A 20401-nucleotide genomic window follows, 5' to 3' on the forward strand; every position below is an offset into this window, starting at 1 on the left:
TAGGAGACAGAGTCTGCACGGTCTGCGTACGGCCATGGAGGGGAGGGGAGGGGAGGGCACAGCCCCCCGCTGGCAGGGGCTGCAGGGAAGTGGCGTCCTCGGGCAAAGGCAGGTGTCCATCAGCTGATGGGCGGGCGGGGAGGTGGGAGACAGGATCCGCCCACCCCTCACCCGCGCCCCGAATGCTTAACGCAAGAGCCAGGCACACAGTCCACTCCCGAGTAACCCCGCTGTAAGCAACATGCTGGCCTAAGATGCAGCCTCGGCGAGGTCGCCCCAGCCATAAACGAGATCCCAGTCCGCGGCGAGGGGTCCCCGGAGAGCCCGTGGCCTCCCCCTGCTCTTGGCTCTGCTGCGCCACGTCCCTGCCCCAGCCCCGCGCTGATGAGTCTGCTTTGGTCTAGAAAAAGAAGATGGAAAACGAGTCGGCCGCCGACGGGGAGGACTCGGCGATGACGGACGTACCTCCAGCAGAGGAGGGCACGGACGCCGTGGAGATGCAGGAGGGGCGCGAATGAGGCGCGGGCGCCCGGGCGCTGCAGGGACGGCCGAGATGACACTTCAGCGTCATCCGCTCTCCCGTCGTGTTTTGTTCCGCTTTCGTCTTTGGTTTTCGCTTGGGTAATGAAAGAGGCCTTGATCTTACGGTTTCACGGCCACTCTGGCATACTGGGTATGCCCACGCTGATGTGAGGACCTGCAGAACGGTCTCGCCGTTGCTTTGTGGAAACAAACCAAACGACTGACTTCATGCCCCCGCTCCGTGAGAACCCCGAAGACATAGCTGCCTCGTAGCCCACGTTGCCTCCCCACCCCCTCGGACAGTCTCCCCTTGGAACCAAAGGACCGCGGCTGTGCCGTCCATCGCCCCTCAGACACCACCGCCCGGCGGGCCACAGACTGACCCTGTCCCCTTGCATCGCTCTTGAGAACCAATAGGGGACAACTCGGCTTTCTTTGGTCGGCTTCCCAGTAACGTGACTGTCAAGAGATGTGGCTCAGAGGCATCGCACCGTGGATGCGACGTGTGAACGTGCTGGACAGGTGGACGGACGGAAATAATCTCCCGTGGGAAGGTGTGAGGTGCCTTGGGGGCAGGAACTGACACATGCAAACGATAGCACTTCACCTCGCCTCTTCCTAGGTTTGAGTGCGCGCTCACTTTCAGGCCCTGTCCTGTACGTACGTGGGCTGCCTTGTTAAAGTTGTCCCGAAGCGCATCTCCGGGTTGCCGCGTCCTTGGGCCTGACTTTCCCTGAAGGCTTGTTTTTCCACTCACCTTTCCTGAAGATGGCACTAGAGCAAGGGAAACGGACGGAACATTCTAACTTTACGTTTTAGTTTTTAAAGTGAACTGAAGCTTTAAGTCATAATCTAGCATTCTAATGCCAGGTTGCTGTATCATCACTTTGAAAGTAGAGTTATGACCTGGTCCTAACCGTGCGGCACAGGTAATTCCGAGTGTACTTCTGTACTCCCCTCTCACACCACACGAGAAAGCAAGACATTTTATAAACGATAGCAAAGTCACTATGTGATATTCCCTGAAATGACACATTTGAAATCCATTCAGTGCAGTATATTTTTCTAAGTTTTGGAAAGCGGGTTTTTTCTTTAAAAAAAAATATGGACACAGTTCACTAAATTCTTGATTTAGTCAAAATTCCTAGACTGAAAGAACCTAAACACAAAAATATTTTAAAGATATAAATATATACTGTATATGTTATGTAATTTATTTTAGGCTATGATACATTTCCTATTTTCGCATTTTCAATAAAATGTCTCTAATACAATACGGTGACAGCTCGTGTGCTCAACATACCTGCAGTTGAAACGTATTGTATCGATGAACAGTGTGTCTTGTTTGCAGCAGTTTTACAGTCTGTCATTTGTACATAAATGTAAGGGTCAGCAAATGACAAGAGAACTATTTTTCATTATGAGCAACAGGGGTATAAATGGGTCAGCTGATGTAGACAATAGTGGGAATGGAAATATATGCTAGAAGGGCAAAAAAGAAAGAAGTCGTCAAGCCTTTTGCGTTTATTGCTTTCAGTGCCGTGTAATCATATTGTTCCTCACAGAAAAAAGAATGTAAAGGCTCGGAGTCAGCCATGAATATCACAGGGTTCGTTCACATGTCTGGACACCCAGTGACCCCTGGGGGACAAATCCTCATGTGCTTCCTCTGAGCGGGTTTTCCGCTGAGAATTAAGATGCATCGCTTTGGGGTGGTTTCAGGGGCAGATCTGAGAAGATGGGGGAAAAAAATCTAATTGTATCGGCTTTTTTAAAGTACATGACTAGAAAATTAAACAGCAGTATTTTTTAACATGTGTGACTAGTATTTCATGCTTGTGGGGTTGGAGCTTAAAGAGTAAATTGAAAAAGCAAATTCTTTCCCTCCGAATCGGGGAAGACCAGCTATAGGCTCTTCATTATGCGATTAGAACACAGCATTACAACCTCAGAGACACCTTCGGTGATAAGAGTCACGGGCCAGGCTGTTGTGTTAAGAGTTTCAGAAAACACAGGAAACAAGCCCCTACCCAGGCCACCGTGACGGGGCTGCCGATTTTACAGGGCGCACATGTCCAAAACCTTTCTCCTCCAGCCATATGCCCTCTCCTCCCAGGTTCCTTCATTCGCTTGGGCTGCTAAAGTCACTTCACAGCTTGGGCTGACAAGCACACACCTTAACCTCCAGAGCAAACCCCGCTGCTGGCAGGTTCTTCTGCAGCTGTTCTAACCAACACAGACAGGAGAGGAAGAGGAATGGGTCTCCTTCCCACTTTTCAGCGTGAGGGGGGTCACCCCTTTGACTTCGCCGCCCAAAGAAATGTGCCTCCAACCCAGGTTTCTTTTTCCATGCGAGTCGCTCAGCTGACAGAAGTATTTAGGGAGCCGTGCCTGGAGGGTCTCAGGTCAAGGACCGTGGAAAGACCAGACGTGACTTTCGCAGTGTGGACCCATGCCTCGTAGACACACGGGATCCAAAACCACGGGGGCATCAAGCTGCTTGTATTTACATGCTGAGAAGTCTGGGCTGCTCGGAGTGGTCTCTCCATCCCGAGGGCCTTCTCTGGGCCAGCTCAGGTCAAGAGCGGCTTGTCGCGTGGCCTCTCTGCCTTCTGAGGGGCACAGGAGAGGTCATTCTCAACGCAGCTGCTGTGGGCTCTGAGCGGGACCTCAGTGTCACTGGCGTGGGCGAGACACCAAGATCTGAGCCGGAGGACGCAGGCTGGGCTTGCTCCAGGGCCGCCACTCGGCTCAGGGCGTGTCCAGAGGTTTGCACGTTAGCTGGAAGCCCTCACTTGAGACTCTTTCATTTGGGCACAAAGGCCGCTGGTTTACGTCACTGTGTGAGAGCCAGGCACGCCCCCCTCGTTGCCTGCCTCAGGCTGGTCTTGTGCAAAAGTCCATCTTCTTTGTTTTGCACATGTGTTTTGCACCAGCAGTTGGTTTGGCTCTGAAACTGTCCAGGGATGGCCCATACCCTCAGAAATGGAAACTTTTAGTGATAGTTTAGGGTATATGGGATGGGGCCAGGCTTCACGACAGTAGTAAAAGCGCTTGGTTTTTCACTCCCCGAGTCCTCCCAGCAAAGAACGTCTGGAGGTGCCCGGGAGGCCCACGAGAAAGGAGGCCCGGGGGCTCCGCTGTAGTCCCGCTCCATCAAGACCCCAGGGCACTTCCCAACCAGGAGCCGGCTCTGTGGTCCCCACATGCAGCCTTTTCTGGTCTCTCTTGGGATTGGGATAATCACTCCATTTCCCAAATATCAGAAAAGTTATTCAGTGATAGCTCTAGAGCAAGAGGTGAAAAAGTTAACACCTCCCTACCCTCCTACCTCATTCTCATTTGGGGGGTCTTCTGGCAGGAAGGGGCAGGGGGAGAGCCACTTTTTTGTACCCTTAGTTTCCAGAAACACATCCATTTAAAGGCTCAGTAGTTCTTTGACTGGATTTTTTTTTTTCTTCAAACTGAAGTGGGAGAGAGACTGAGAAAGTATTTATATAGTTGTAATTAAATGACATTATCTTGAGAAATATTTTCTTGTATTTAATAATCTTTCTACTTATGTAAATCTCTACACAGACCAGTGCCCAGGACTGCATGAGCTGGTGTGTACCCATTAGTCAGGGTTTCTGGCCTCTTTGCAGGCGAGCTGACTTCTAAACCTAGGATGAGGTCTCCATCAATCAAAGCAGTGCATGGTCCAGGAAAGGGGCCTTTTATGTTCTAAGTCCTAACCTTTTTTTAAAATATGTAACCAAAAGTGCAATGAGCAGGGCTGTATAGGTCGTGGAGATTTGTAAGTGTTGAGACGCCTGTGTTGCACGAGCAGCCAATTCCCTAAAAGCAGGCTCCTGCCCACCTTCTGAGAAGACAGGCACCCTCAGGCGCGCCCTCGCACTGCTCCTTCATAAAAAGCACTTGAACCTAGAAAAGCATGTTTTTAAGCAACATGTTTGGTAAACATTCAGGATGCTCCTCTACGTGGTTACTTGGAGTCTCTACTTCTGTCCTTTGAAGCAGCAAAACATCACGTGATTCGACTGATCTAACCACACATAAAACAGGATGTAGAGAAAATCTGAAGATACACGGAAGGACCCTGTTGCCTGCCCTTTTAAAGGTTATATGTCTAAAATTAACTACCCAAATGTGCAAAATGAGGGATATGTTACTACATAATCAAAATAGCCCAAACCCCACTCCGAAGTCAGAAAAGCTGTAACGAATTAGAGTTCACTGTCTGATCTCAAAAGGGAAAACAATGAAGGCGAGCTGGTGAGAGCTTAAGATTTCACTTTCTCCTCCAGAGGGGAGGTTAGAACTATTAGCTATTGCACTCTGCGCAAAGAAGAGCACCAAAGATGGGCCTCCAAAGTCTTTTTTTTAAAATCATCCTTGCCAAGTCCAAGCGGTTCCGGGAGAATTTTCTTCTCTGCTGCATTTGCAATCAACCAGGGTCTCTGAAGGACTGTGTAAGATCCACGCACTTTTACAGATTGCTGTCACCTACCCACGGCTTCAGCACACGTTTCTATATGGTACCCTTTTTTAAGTTAGGAGATGTAACCCGAAGTGCACTTCACTAACAAGATTTGGTATCGGCTTCTACAATCCGTACATGCAAACAGAAGCGCACAAGAGCCAGGAGGCCTTTCTCTCTCCAGCAGTATATGTGGTCTCCTTAGGTTCAAGAAGGGGGGAGACGGGGCAGACCAGCTAAAAATGCTTGTACCATTCGTTCACCATCCAGCTTCGTGGAAATTCAGTGACGTGTGGAGATTGGTCGTTACTATAAGATTTAGCGGCATAGATGTTCTCCAACCATGAACCGGGGACAAGAAATGGTGTCTTGGGGGTGGGAAACACTACGGCCAGGTGGACTCTGGTTCCCTGAAGTGTGGGGCTGCGGACATGGGGGACCCACAGTTTGGATGAACCGGACACTGAAGGAGAAGTTCAAGCTACTCTGGTGGAACAAAGGCGGTACAGGGTTCCCATGACCACCAGTCACCCAGCAGCCAAAGCAGGGAGCAGTCACTGGGAAGCAGGCCACGCCCCCAGGGGTACCACATTCGCAGGGCTTCTGGGCAAATACGCTGCTCCCTGGGCCCATGCTCTATTTGGTTTTCTTAGTGATGTATTGAGAGGGCAAATATCTAAAGCTGGCATGACCAAGGAGCTCGTCATAGAGCTTCAGGAGTCCTGACAGCGCCACAAACGGGATTCTGTCCAGGTTGGTCACCTGAACAATGAGAAGCTCAGGCCATTACTGCGAAGGCTCCTTCCTGGTCTAACAGTCTATGCAGGATCTGGGGTTTAGAACATGGTACGGGATCCTGCAATGGAAAGATAAAATTACCTCATTCTCCGTTTCAGATCTGAATATTAGCAGTGATCCAGAATTTTTTTTTTTTAACAGAAGTTAAGTCTTCTGGGAGTCATTTTTCTCTCTGTGGCTGTCAGCTTACAGGCTTTTCATCAAAACTGGGTTTAATTTAAACTGTCGAAACCAAGCAATCACATTAAAATATCTGTGGAGCCTTGATTAAAACTGACTGCAGAGGTCGGTATAAAATATATGTTGCATTTAAACAGGTGCTGTGTATGGATTAAATAGATGAAAGTTTTCGCACTGTTAAGAGCATTTATATGTGCTTCTTTTGCGGACTTTTTTTGGAGGGGAGGAAATTTGTGCTCATATATTGTCAAATAGCTTTCATACTCTAATTTTACTTTAAGTAAAGCTTAAACGGCCAGCATATTGATTGAGCTTGCTTTTAGTTTCTTGATTTTCTTATTCTAACCATTAGTCTGCTTACACACCCCAAATTACGTGGTTACCTAAGTCTGACTACAATTTCCCTTTTTTGGTCGAACGTACACGGATATTAAAATTTCGCCCTTTGCCTTGGTAAAGAGCTGAAACCTCTACCCACTGGGATACTTCCCCAAGCTCTGTGTCTTACTTAAATATGACCTATTTCTTCAAATTTTATTCTGTACTAAAATGAATTTTTACTTCCCATAACTGCAATAATATTGAAAGTTCTCTGAGGCCCGGCTTCTCCCCACCCCTTCTAGAATGGGGATACCAGATAGCCCGGCTTTAGGAAAGTGAGAGGAAAAGAAGGTGAAAACCCCTCCTGCCCACATCTAAGGGACTCTTGCTCTTATCAGTCTTTATGTGAAAAGCATTTCTCTTTTTAAACCCTAACGTCTTAACCTCAGAGAATGATGGCCCTCATTTTTTTAACCTCCTATGAAAGATTATATAGAGAATGTGTTTTATTACCTGCCTGTAATCAACAAGGATGTTAGCATGCTACTGACTTGCTTGAGATCGCATATTTTCTTTACTGTTTCATGACGTTTTTGAGTTAAACGAAAGATCTCAGCCCTACCTCTACCATGCTTCCCTATTACTTGCCTCTAATATTACAGGTTTTTGAAGTCGAAGAGGTCATCGTTCTTTCCACCCACGGCACTTGGGATATGGCATGTCTTCCTGCTTGGCTGTGATGCCAGGATGTGGAGCTGTGCTGGCCCAAGCATTGTCAATTCTCCCCATGGGGAGCAGTCCTACCACAAGGGGCAAATCTTCACCCCTCCCACCCACACTTTCTCCTGATGTCCCAGATGAATCACATTATCATCCTCCCCAAAACCTACTCCACGACACCCCCATCCCCCGCCAGTGGGGGTCCCACTAACCCCAATCAGTTTCCCTCCTAGTTTCTCGCACATCCCTCCCTCCCTCTGCATCTTAAGTCCCACTGGCTTAGCTCAGGGGCTCCTGGTCACCTAAGGCCCGGATGCTAAAGAAGCCCCCAAAACAGTTTCCTTCTCCAGGCTCGTGCGTCCCCCTGGACAGCGATGTAAATGGCACCTCCTAGAGTTTTGCAGTGCACAACCTGCACAACCATTCCCAGCCGCCAGCCCACCTCACCCCCACCCTGTCTCACATTGCAGAAGACCTTTAGTGTTCATACCTGTCTTCCTTTATGAGGGCTGAGGGCTTCCAATCAGGAGGATGTCAAAGTAACCGTCATGAGCCAGTTCCTGGTTTTGAAACGCCTGCCTCTCCCCCCTTTACCTATCTGTGAATTATCCCAAGCCACCACATCCACACCTTATACAATGGTAGCAAACTTCCAGAGTGTTTCCGCTTATGATAACTAGTTTGGATACATTCACAGATACAATCTAAGGGGTGTTTCTGTTAATATCAGGGAGAAAACTATGCCCTCTTCTAAGTTTTCCTTTTCAACACTGTTAAAGGCAATGCTGGGATGAAAGGTATACTGGCGTTGCTTATATTCTTACTTTCTGCCCCCAACAAGCTCCAGGCTTCTCACTGGACAATGCAAGCCAGTACATACCGTGCTAATGTCACAGTTCAACACACTGGTCTTTGTGCAAAAGGAACAAAAGGAATCAGGAGCCGCGAGGCCTGATTCTATCTCTGTGGCTTATTAGCTGTGAGCCAGGCAAGTTACTGGATGCCTCTGGTTCCGCCTCCTCTGCTCTAGAACGAGATCTTTTCTAGCCCTCATCCACTGCGACATCAGGATTTGCAGAGCCGTCGATGGCAGTGCGTGAAGACGGGCGTGCACATCTGCTAACATTCCAAGTGGTTTGGAAGTGCCCCGGCCAACAAATCTATGAACATTACTGCCGGCCTGCTTTCAACAAAGAAAAACTACTAGAGCTTTTACAGAACAAAACAAAGACTAATCGTATCTTAGGTTCAGAACCTTTGAATCCAGAGACCAAAGCAGAATGAACAAATAGAACTATTATGATCAAACTTTACATTACACTACACACCTAAACTTCTTTCATCTGCTTCACGTACCAGGCTCTCTTGCTCTAATGGCAAGTGTCTGAGGAAAGCTGGCTGTGGTCGGCTCCGGTGTCCCCCAGCCCTGGGGCCCTGTTAGGACAGAGGCTCCCAAGTTCACGCATGATGGAGTCAAAAAGCAATTTCTTCCCCGTGCCTGGCAACGCCACGTCGTATTTCAGCTCTGTTCTTCTGCCTTTCCCCTAAATGCTGCCACGGCCCAGACTTCAGCAGCCTTCCTCACCCTCCAACTGTGTTTCTCAATGCTCTTTAATTCCACTCTCTTTAAGAGAGACTCAAAGCGGCCCCCTATACCCCAGGTCCCAGGCCTGCTGCCACCTCAGTTGGGAATCCAGCTCTACACGCTCCTGGGTGACCTAACCTGGGCCTGTTTCCAATTCCAAATACACGCTGGGGATCCCCAGGGCTGTTTTTCCAGCCCTGACCGGTTCAAGAGCTGCAGTCCAGTCACCTCCCAACATCTCCTCAGAGGGTCCCAGAGGGGCCTTAGCACCCTTCCCGCCCCGCCCCCCATGCCACCTCCTGACTAGATGAATCACATGAGCACCCACCCGGAAACCAGCCCACACCGTGTCCCACCTCTCCCTCAGTCAAGCCACTAACCCTGTCGGTTCTCTCCCACTATCTCTCACTTCTGTCCCTTCCTCTGCACTGTCTTAGTCCCACTGCTTAGTTCAGGGGCTCCGGGTCACCTCAGGCCTGGAGGCTAAAAGCCTCCAAGCTGGTTCTTATTTCTCCAAGCTCATGTGTCCTCCTGGACCATCATGTGAATGACATCTAGAGTTTTGCAGTGCACAACCTGCACAACCATTCCCAGCAGCCTGCTCACCTCACCCTGCTCCTCCAGGCTGGCCCTTCCTGTCTCGCTAGGCATTGGGGTGCTGAAAGGAGGGCCCTGCGCTTACATGGGTGGGCGCCAGGCTGAGTCTGGGCTACATGCAGTAAACAAGGGCTCGGCCAGAAAGGAGGATGCTAACACCCAAAGAGAAGCAGCAATACAAAACGGGGACTCCTGATGGCGCCCCAGCCTCCTGCACCAAGCTTCTTAACGTCACACCCCCTTCCAGAACCTGTTTCCGCTTTCATCCCTCACTCACCATGAGGGCATCAAAGGACCAAGAAGAGGTATCTTAAAAAGCGAATTTGGAGAGACGGTTTCCTCGAGGCGCTACACGGAGCCCCGCCCCTCCTCAGGGGTGTGTGTGCATGCGCGTGTGGTGGGGTAGGGGGAAGGGGGTCCCTTGACCCTTTAACCCTAACGACCAGGCTCTGCAGGAGACACTCAGAGACCTTGAGATGGGCCCCTACCGTGGTGGGCGCTCGGTGGACGGGTGTCCAACTCGCCCGTCCGATCTGACGGAACAGTGAGCCGCACGAGAGGGGGCCCGGGGGGGTGGCATGTGCCACGTTCACCAGGGCACAAGGCGCCGAGGTCTTCCCCATGAGCAAGGCCTGGGCGACACACATCGACCAGCTGACCTGCGGGTCATCTCAGGTCCTGAGGGGGTGAATGGGGCTCAGAAGAAAGCAGCTGGAGGTAACACTGCACCCTTGGCACTGCAAAGGAGGAAGTGGTGGGCCAGGGGCGGGGCCGAGGAGAGGACCTGAGCTGGGGGCAGCGGGGTCTCCAAAGGCCCCCGGAAGCACCCCGTGTGAGAACGAGAGAACAAGAGCTGAGCCCCGGGCAGGCCCAGGGCGCAAGGCTGGCGTAAGACAGCAACCACCAAGAGAAAAACCTCTCACCCTCCGCCCTCCCTCCTTGCCCCCGCTCCAACTCCGACGGGGCGGTAAGTAAGCAGCGATTCTACCCCTGGTCCAGCGCCTCTGTTACAAATGCACGGGGCGGGGTGAGAGGGCCTCAGAGGGGCCGGGAGGGATGCAGAGCGGAGCGCTGGGCCGGCTCTTCTTGCATCCCATTTTGGCACGTGCCTGCCCAGAGCAGACATTCTTTGGTGAATGAATGAAGTCATTCACACGCGCCTCCGCTGAACACACACTGATTCTACGCCCCCTGCATAACAGCCCTCTTCCTTGCAGCCTTCTCACCTCCAACCCCCTCTTCCTGTCGCTAAGATCAAGCTCTCCATGAACTAAGATAACCTGGGCCGGTTCCCCCAAAAGGGCTTGACGCGGATCCCTGACAGCCCCCCTTCTGGAAGCTCCCAGCCCTAAGTCTCTCTGTGAAACACAGATGGGAAAACCGGAAGTATTCTCACATACAACTGCCTAGTTAGAGACTGTTATCAGCTGGGCAAAGGGAATGAGCACACGGCTCCCAGAAAATGCCCCGTGAATGGCTTCTACAAAGGCAAACAGGCTCAGCCTCGCTCGCGGAAAGGAACACAGACTGAAAGTCCAACTATCAACTCAGCAAAGAGCAAAGTTCGACAGAGCCCGGCGCTGGCAAGGGCCTAAGGAAAGTGGCCCTCCTCTGCAGCAGAATGTTGAGCAGTGGTACCTCTTCAGAGGACAATTCGGTGACATGTTTCAAGCTTACACTCAACTAGGGAAAGAGGTTAACGTCATGGGCAAAGGACGTATAAAAGCAACGCAGGGAAGAAATACCACTGACCCATAAATATCTAGGAAAAATGTTCACCATTATGAGAATCAAAAGCCATTTAAAGCTGAACGCCTTCCTTTCTCTTTTCATTTTCTTTTTTCTTGCCAGGTGGTCAAAGTTTAAAATTAAATTACCCCTAGTGTCACCCAGGGGACAATGAAGCAGGCTCCGCAGTACCTGCTGGTGGGGGTGAAATTCCTGCAACTCTTTTTTTTTTTTTTTGCGGTACGCGGGCCTCTCACTGTTGTGGCCTCTCCCGTTGCGGAGCACGGGCTCCGGATGCGCAGGCTCAGCGGCCATGGCTCACGGGCCCAGCTGCTCTGCGCCATGTGGGATCTTCCCTGACCGGGTCACGAACCCGTGTCCCCTGCATCAGCAGGCGGACTCTCAACCACTGCGCCACCAGGGAAGCCCCCTGCAACTCTTTTAAGGGAAGGTTGGAAATACGTTCCAAGAGCCTTAAACAGGGTCAATTTAAGGATGCATTAAAAGATCGATGAATGAGAAGGCTCATTATAGCACTACTTATAATTGAGAACACTGGAAATAGCCGATGATGTTAATTATAAAATTGTTCTAAAGATCTTTTTTAAACCTTAGTGTATCACAGTTCCTCACCATCTAGCACAATCAGGATGTGATCTCCAAGAACGTAAGAGACAACTTCCACTGCGTGCTTGTTCTTTATGTTCTCAGCATCCTCCCCAACTTTGAGGAGTGCGGTCTCCTCAGGAATGGCACAGCATGGCAGTGTTTTTATCTGCCATAAACTGCATCCCAGTTCTTGATTTCGGGAGACGGCACTAGGCGGGTATTTGGAGGACAGTGTCCTTAGCTTAAATGAATATTCCAAATTGTAACAGAGAACGACAAACCACCATCACCAGACCTCTCAGCCATCTTGCTAGGGTCTTGCAAGGGTGCAGGGCTGGGCTGCAGGGTCGTGGACAGGGGACGGGAAGAATCCACACTCAGCCCTAGGGAGCTGATTGGGAGAGTGTCACCCTGGGCTTTTCCGCCCCAGGGCCAAATCGGTTTTGCCTCTGGAGCTGTGCTGGGGGCTGGAAGTCTGGAATGAACCCTCCAGACCCAGCAAGTCAGAAGGTCATTACCAGGCCACTCACACGGAGCCCAGACAAGAGGCAGGGGCTGGAGGAGTGGGAAGGGGAGACAATTTAGAGAATCTGCAGAAAGAATGCCCAGATTTCGAGCAAGGGAGACATGGTAAGTGGGAATGTACTGTATATATACATAAATACTCTCGTTTTACACACATATGACAGTCGGTATTTTCTTGATCATTTGATGGTTATAATTCCTAAGGGCCTCCCTAGGATCCACAGCCCAGATCCCCGTTTCTCTCCACACTTCCTACCGTGGGGGGAGGCGATGGAGGAGAAATGCCAGAAACGCTGCCCTCGGAATCGAGGACAGCACCACAACTCAGACAAGAGGAGGGGAAGAGGGGAGAGTGTATTTACAGCATTTAGTTTATTAACGCAACTGAATGGGGCGGTGAAGGAAGGAGAGCTTGCTGTTGCTGTTTGGCATGGGAGGTCTTTTTGCTGCCATCACCAACCTGCCACTGCTGCTCTCTGGATGCCCAACCCCTAAGCAGTGGGTTCTTCAGAAGCCCAGCACCATTTTGCAAAGACTCAGTTCTTTGACTCACAGGAAGGTAGGGCACCGGTGGCCGAAACGTCATCCTCTAACCCCAAGAATACCTGTGAAAGCCTGCTGTCTTCCCCCTTCTTCCGATGATTAACCTCTCTCAGTGGCAGTCCGATTCATACGCAGTGCATGCAAGGTCTTGCTATCACACTTCTGGGTGCGCTCCCATCGGTCTGGTTGGTTCTTGAACACCTAAGAATGCTGCACACGCTGAGGGCCTCTCCCAGGCAAACACACGGCCAGGCTGGGTCTGGACTGTGACTGCAGCCCTGCTTTGCAGGCCTAGGGGATCTTCCTGGAAGCACTCTGTTGAGCGCTTGCACCTTGCTTCCCCCCACCCGCAGGGGAGACAGACCATGGTGGAGGTGAGGACTGAGGCTACAGAGGCAGGGTAACTGGGCCCAGCTCCCCCGAGTAGTGGGTGATGAGACTGGTCTTGAATCCAGACCCAAGAGGCCCAGAAGTGTGCATCTAATTTGGGCGGATCACCTCCTACAGGTTCAGCACTGTAAAGTCATCAGGCATCACAGGCCCGTCTTGGAGGTGCCGGAAAGTTTAAAGCACTGAACCCAGATCTCCCAGGTCCTCAAAGTCAGGCATTTAACCAGAGCAACACAGCCAGGCTTCTGAGTTTTTATTTTCTAAGTTTGTTTTTTGCTATTTATTTTTACAATCCTCAGTGGCCAGGTTGCTACAGGGGATCGGCAGCAAAACCCGAGTAGGCTCTGCCTCTGATGGTGAAGACGAAGACTCAACACGTCACGGGGGACACTCCTGCCGCGGGCGCAGGTAGGACCAAGGCCCCAAGCTGACGGGAGCCTTGGGGGCACAGTTTTCTGAGCAGGCACGGTTTCTGACAGGTGCTGACACTTTACAGTGTAAACAGGACACTCTGCTAAACAAGCCAAGGCGAGCGGGCCAGGTTCACACCACGTTCCCGGCTGCCCTCCCTCTGCAGCCCGCAGCCCGGCTGACAAGGAAGGAAAACCACCGCCAGAGACAGAAGGTGGGTCGTTACCCTCTCAGAATTCACAACACAGAGAGTCGGAAGCGGCTAAAAGGAGAGTAACAATACCACAACGTTTTTATAAAGACAATGGAAACGAGAAAGGGGCTCATTAAATACATTCACTTTGGCTTTCTTCCCACAACGAAATACTCGACGTGACCAACATTACTGTGGATTGCTCTGGTTCCTGTAGGAGTACCATATTTTAGCACCATTTATGAGAAGACAGAGCAAGGCATTTTTCACTATACAAAAGGTCTTGAGTACAAAAAATTATTTTAAAGTTCAGAATTAAGCTCAACCACCCCCAAAAGATTGCCGAGACCGTGGTTATCTCCAGCCCCGTATCCTTTCCTTGGATTACCCATGTTTCGGCGATCTCACCCCTGACCCACAACTACACCCAAGAAATCAACAAGAATGCGATAAAGCTCGGTCAGTGTTCTCCCTATTAATGAGTATTCAAAATATGGAAATATACAGACGGCCATAAAGGCCTGGGAACAGAGATATACGCAATAAATGGCTTGTTGATATGACTTTCCACTACAATTATCTCCAGACTTAATGACCACCAGTATAGTTCAATTATGCCTACTAACCCATTCCACCATTCCCGGTAACAAATATCAATTTACCATGAAAAGAAAAAAATGCAAACGGGACAGCTCACCTTCACCCTCCCAAATGTGGCCGTGTCTCAGGCTGTGGGACCTCGCGTACGTGAGAACGTCCCAATGCGACCGCAGGCCAGCAAGCAGGCACATTCATACACACGCACACGTCCCTTCTGGTCACGGCCGAGCCTGCCTTGCTCCTACTGCTGCTGCTGCCAAGGGTGGGAGGAGCCAAACCAGTTTAGTGTTGTGCTTCTCACAGCTCCAGGTTATTAACTGGATCACACAGGTATCAATCATCAGCTGCCCATGTCTTAATTCACTGCATAACCCAGCAGTGGCTCCCTGATCTCTCCAGTCCCTCAGAAGACATCACCAAGAAGTTTTTCCGAAAGAGTTAAGCATTACATAGTCTCCTGTTAAGTAGGGGACTTAAACTTTAGAAAAAGGAGTTTGCAGAATCCACGCACAGAAGTCTTCCACTGGTTCAGATTTTTATCCTGTATGACGTAAGCCATGGAGGTCTGTCAGGTGTCTGTTGTTTTGTTTTTAAAAGGCATTTTTAATCTAAAATCAGTTCCTCCTTCTTCAGTTCACTTCTTACAGTTCTTTGGGCCATTTTTAAATTACTTGACACTGTGCCCTGCCTTTGCTCAACTATTTGGGGATTCTATACCTTTCACACACATTTCAGATTCAGATTCACTCCACACACATTCAGGGCTTCCTTTTTATTGCTTTTAAGTAGATACAGATCTTTTTAAAAAGGCACCTATGTATTTTTGTGTATGCCTACAAATAACATTCCCCGGAGGTTTACACTTCTGAAAACACTTTCTGGCTTTCAAAGGGGGAGTACCTGCCAAGCCTTGCTTTAGAAAGAGAGAGAGAGAGGAAAACAATCAAACTTTAACACCAAAAAGGAGAAAAAGCGCGGAAGTCTATCTGAGTCCTACTTCTGTGCTGTGAGGTAAGAATCCTAGATCATTAAAGGGGAGAGAGCACCTAACCGTCACCATCTGGAAGCTCTTCAAAAAGCAGACTACAAACTCTCAAGTGAAAGAGCACCTTGGGGTGAAGAGGGCAGGAGGAATAACACAGCCTCTTAAAAAACAAAGGAAAACACAAGCACACAAAAACCAACAAAGGTGTTTCTTCCTGACAGAGGTGTGAGATTCAGGTGGCCTGAGATTTTACTTGATAAGCTCTAGAATTGGAGGAAAAAAAGAATAATGAAAGAAAACAAAGGCAATGTCTGTTTTTCACAATCAGAGAAAAACACCAGTATTTATCAGATATTAACCGAATGTGTAACAGAATAACAAAAGTGTAAATGCTCTATCTAGACAGCAGGGTCAATCCTGTTCTGTGCCTTTAAAGCATTTTTGGATATGCTGGATTCTAAGGAAGAGGAACTGACATTTCAGATCAAATCCCCGCCCCTCCCCCCGACGCTGAGATCATAAGTGAAAGAGCGCACATTGGCAGCTTGTTCTCAGCTGCCACCCTCACTGTTGCATGTGTTATGAGTGAAATCAATGGATGCTGTAAATGTAGGAGCTTAGCAGGTGAGGAGGGGAAGTGGGAGAAGTTCTCAGGGAGCAGAGTTAATTCCATGGAACTTGTTACAGGGAAATTCTTTTAGGTTTAATGCACCTTAAATGAGCTCAAAGGTTTAAGTCACGCCTGTTTAAGGTAGACATTATCCTTCTGCCAAGACCACAGGGTCCAAACCACTGAACTCCTGCAATAAACTCTGGGACAGAAAGTAAGCACAGTGTCATTCCTACTACCTTCCTTTTTCTGGAACACTATCATTTTAGAAGTTCCCTCTGAGTAGATCATCCTCCTGAATCCATTTTGGTCTCAGTTCAATTTCAATTCTGCTGATGTCACCCGACCAGGCCAAGACCAGGAATGAAAAATGGAATTAAAACTTGGGGCAACCATAGTTGCATGTTGCAACAAAAAGAAACATTTTTAAAGTTGGCCAATCATCTATATTTCCTGAAGTACTGTTTCTTTGAAAGCTTTACTTCTCTTATGCTGTGATCCCTCTAAGCCTGGATGGCAGTCTGAGAGCAGAGTGTAATAAGGCCTTGGGACAGAGAGCAACTTAAACGCACCCTTGTGAATTTTTATCAGTGGGGTGGTTAAGACCACAATTTCTGCACACACTCTAACAATATCACACACAGGAACAAGAAAAAAGTATGAAACATAAACAAGCTGCCCAGAAGCCCAGCTCAACTCAAGTTCACTAAGATTAGAACAGTCTCAAAATGCAAAGACAGGTGATCATGAGTATTATTAAATCCAGCAGCGGCTATGCACCAACGGTTAGATGGACACAGACCCCTACTGCCTTATACAACCTAAGTGTTTGAAGTTGTGCTTTTAAAAATGTTCAAGAATGAACGGTAAGCGTTCCCTGTTGTAAGTTACATGAAAAATAAGTTCCATAAAATGAAGCATCAAAGCCAACAAGAATTCGTCAGTTTTACTTTCACTTGGCTTCTAGGTGCCTAGAATTTGAGGCACCACTGCCTTTCACAGAGAAAAGCAAAGCCTCTCAACACATTCACACCATTTAGAGCAGAATTCAATTCAAACACTCCAATGAATAAGTAGCTACCGAAATGTGGTGAATATTATTGATGAGGTAATGGGGAAAATATCAATATTAATGTAACAGTCTGCATAGTTTTCTGTGTCCTCTGAGTTTTCTCAACCAAGAATTTTAATTTTTAAGTGAAAGCAAAACTAACATTATCACAAAAGGTTTGCCCCTCTGAGAAAAAAACAACAATGAATTAGATAGCTTATAAACTATAAGCTTAAATTGGACCAAATAAAGATCTTACTTACTATAAAATAAAGCTCAGTGCTTCAGGGTAACACCACGTCCACAAATACTGAGCCAGTTCAGATGCCACTGACAGTCCTAAAGAGTGACACGTCCCGTCCCTTGCGCCGTGGCCACAGTACACGCCCCACGTGGATGGTTCAGGCCCTAATGCAGACCACGCTCAGCTGGGCTGCCCTGTCCAGCCCCCAGGCACCACCCTAGCCTGTGACATGCAATCACTCGTGGCCAGAACACTGCCTCCCCAGGGCATAGCCAAATCAAGGGCAGATGCAGCTCGGCCATGCTGCTGCAGTCAGTTGTAAGCACACGCTCTGTTTAAACTTACCCATAAAAAGCCTGAGACGCTTTGCTGTTATTCATCCAACAGAGGAGCCACACGGATTTGGCAACGGAAGCACTCTCCAAAAAAATAATCACTTGGCCTTGGTCTCCTCTAAAAGAGCAGGTGGATCTAAGCCTTGTTCTGACTATAAAATGGTGGATCCATGGAAGTGGAGACAAAGGAGCAGCCCCGATCCTAGAGAGCAACGAGCTGCGCTCACCCGCCAACTACCCAGCGCCTGCACCCAGCGCCTGCACCCAGCGCCTGCACCCAGCGCCAGACCCGGTGTGTTCCCAACCGCAGGCGTTTGTCACGTTCTTCAGAGTCAGGACGTCCTGCTGCCACTGCCTCTTCCTGCAGCTCCCTCTCCAGCCTTTAAATAACTCACTACTGGGGACCCAGTTCTTAACCTTCCATTAGACAATCTGCTTAGAACAGCTTTAATTAACATGTAAATCCAAACCACTGCTCCATGAGACTATCAGAGGATGTTACGGCTGGGCCGCTGACAAGCTTTGTCCCAGAACTCTACCATGTAAGCAGACCGCGTAGGTGCACAGGAAGGGCACTGCAGAGACCCATCACCACCAAAACAAAAAAATTACCATCTTTAAAAAAAAAACGGAAAGCCAGTTTACTATTAGAGAGAGCTCTGAACATATTCCTCTCCAAAATAAGTCTCCTCTGATACAAATGTGTTTGTTTTATGGAGATGTAGTCTGCACCTTTCAACAGGTGTGCTCTGAAGGCCCCCAGTGAAACATAGTGCATCACAGGTGAGGGAAAAAACTTGATTAATTCTGATTATCAAAAGCTAGTCTTCAGAACATTCCAGTCCAGCTTGGCTCACAAGGCCCAAGAGTCCTCAGAGGTCACTGCAAGGGACCTGCAGTCCCGAGGACCGAGCCGCGTCACCAGGCTGTCCAGGAGTCTCACAGACTCGTCTCCTCACACACTCTGACGGGGATGTTGTAGTGCCGGTCATCTTCGGCGATCAGCGTCACCACCGGCCAGTCCCTGGGGGGGTCGGTGGGATAGACGGTGATGAACTCTTCAGTGCTGTACTTGGAGAGCCGGTACACCTGAATGGTGTGGCGCACAGCGTAGGCGAGAAGGAACATTTCAACCTGGGGGAAGAGCAAACACTGAAGGATGTGGCGGGAAGCCACGGTGAAGGATAAGGCTCTCCACCCACTACCGCCCTGGTGTCCCCGAGGTGCATGGCATGGCTCAGCCACAACCTTTCTTCCTCCCCGTGGGCCCAGCCCCAGTCCTTTTGTATATATGGGTCGTTATAAACAAGCACATCATCAAGAAGAGATCCTATGTCTGATCAGGGACTCGTGTAGAGAATATGCAAAGAACACCTAACAACTCGACAATAAAAAAGCAAATAACCAGTTTAAAAATTGGGCAAAAGACTTGAATAGAACAGATATTTCTCCAAAGAAGATATGCAAATACCAGGAAGTACATGAAAAGTCATCAGGGAAATGCAAGCCGAACCCACAATGAGAAACCACTTCCCACCCACTCGAATGGCTACAATCAAACAGATAATCACTGGGGGTGACTGCTTAACGGGCACCAGGTTTTCTCTCAGGGGAAGGAAAGTTTTGGAACTTGACACAGGTGATGATCACACAACACCGCAGATGTACCGAAAGTGACTGAGTTGTATGCTTTAAAATGGTTAATTTTGTGTTATATGAACTTCACCTCAATTAAAAAAAAAAAAATAAAGACCCTTCAGAGGACTCTTCCAAGAGCTTGGTCTATTTGTTTACTGGAGCCAAGGGTACTGATCCCATCCACCACACTACAGAAGCAAGCCCAGGCTGAGATAACCACGGCGGTTATAAAATAGGTTCACAATTCTTTGGCACTCCTCACTTGAATGTGGGAAGGATTAAGTGACTTGCTTCTAACAAACAGAATAGAGTGTAATTGACCGTGCGTGACTCGCAAGACTAGATCATAGAAGGCACTGGAGCTTCCTCCTTGCTCTCTTCTTGGATCCCTTTCTGAGAGAAGCCAGCCGCCATGTCACAAGGACACCCAAGCAGCCCTATGGAAAGCCCCACCTGGTGAGGAACAGAACCCTCCCACCACCTCCCAGCGAGGGACTGAGGCCTCCTGCCAACAGCCAGGTGAGCGTGCCATACTGGAAGTGGCCCCTCCAGCCCCAATCACGCCCTCAGATGACTGCAGCCCTGAACAAGATCCAACTGCAGCCTCCCGAGACCCTCGACTCCTGGCCCACAAAAACTGGGATGAGGTTTGGCGGCTGAAGCTGCTGTTTGGGCCAATATACTCCCAAAGGTACAGCTCACCTGTTCAAGGCCACCGGCGTGCCCCACCTGGTTCAGATGGTTCCTCAGCAGCTGTCCGGGGTCACCTGACGTGTCCCGAGCAAACAGAAGCACAGAGAAGAACGGCACTTCCCTTCCCTTCTCTTTATCATCATATAGTTCGATGGCTCTGTTTAGCATGAGAAATTTCACAGCTTCATAGAGGCTGTACTCCTCTTCTTCATTCGTGAACAGTTCATCACAAGCTATCTGCCTCGCTTCGGCAGTTCTCAGTTCAGCCAAGTCTGTCCACTGTAATAAGAAAGTTATGTAATAATTAAATTGTTGCTCTAAAAGTCCCTGGTAAAATTCCACACGATGAGCACAAAATTATTTTCAAGATAGGCAGGCAACCATGGGTCACGTACCAACGCTCAATGCTCAAGCTTCCAGCTCAAACAATGGCACTCTTTAGACCTCACAAATTCCGTATCCACTTCTTCCCCCACTAACTTGAAACAAAAATATAATGTACTAAGGAGAGCTCTAGGGCCAGGGAAGGGAAATTTCAACTCCCCTATCTTCCCAGGCAAAGAGATCAAACCGGTCAATCAGAAATACTTACAGGAGAGCTAACATGCGTGTGTGAGGCCCGTGTGAGACGCTGTGAAGCGAA

At 49.1% G+C, this 20401-nt stretch overlaps 2 protein-coding genes across 4 annotated transcripts in view; one reads left to right on the forward strand and one right to left on the reverse strand.

Annotated features, from left to right (window-relative positions):
* ANKH (ANKH inorganic pyrophosphate transport regulator) overlaps nucleotides 1–2319 on the forward strand; it is a 142593-nt gene extending 140274 nt beyond the window's left edge. Inside the window, exon 12 of the mRNA XM_082836180.1 lies at nucleotides 405–2319. Coding sequence (XP_082692306.1) covers nucleotides 405–518 — 114 coding nt within the window. The 3' untranslated portion in view covers nucleotides 519–2319. The remainder of the gene's footprint in view (nucleotides 1–404) is intronic.
* Nucleotides 2320–13254: 10935 nt separating this feature from the next.
* OTULIN (OTU deubiquitinase with linear linkage specificity) overlaps nucleotides 13255–20401 on the reverse strand; it is a 32703-nt gene continuing 25556 nt past the window's right edge. For all 3 annotated transcript variants that reach the window (XM_082836177.1, XM_082836179.1, XM_082836178.1), the window contains 2 exons: nucleotides 19768–20037; nucleotides 13255–18561 (listed from right to left, as the gene is read on the reverse strand). In XM_082836177.1, the coding sequence (XP_082692303.1) occupies nucleotides 18367–18561; nucleotides 19768–20037 (465 nt within the window). In that variant the 3' untranslated portion in view covers nucleotides 13255–18366. The remainder of the gene's footprint in view (nucleotides 18562–19767; nucleotides 20038–20401) is intronic.

The sequence above is a fragment of the Leucopleurus acutus genome (assembly GCF_964270905.1).
Source record: "Leucopleurus acutus genome assembly, chromosome: 3".
Lineage (NCBI taxonomy): Eukaryota > Metazoa > Chordata > Mammalia > Artiodactyla > Delphinidae > Leucopleurus > Leucopleurus acutus.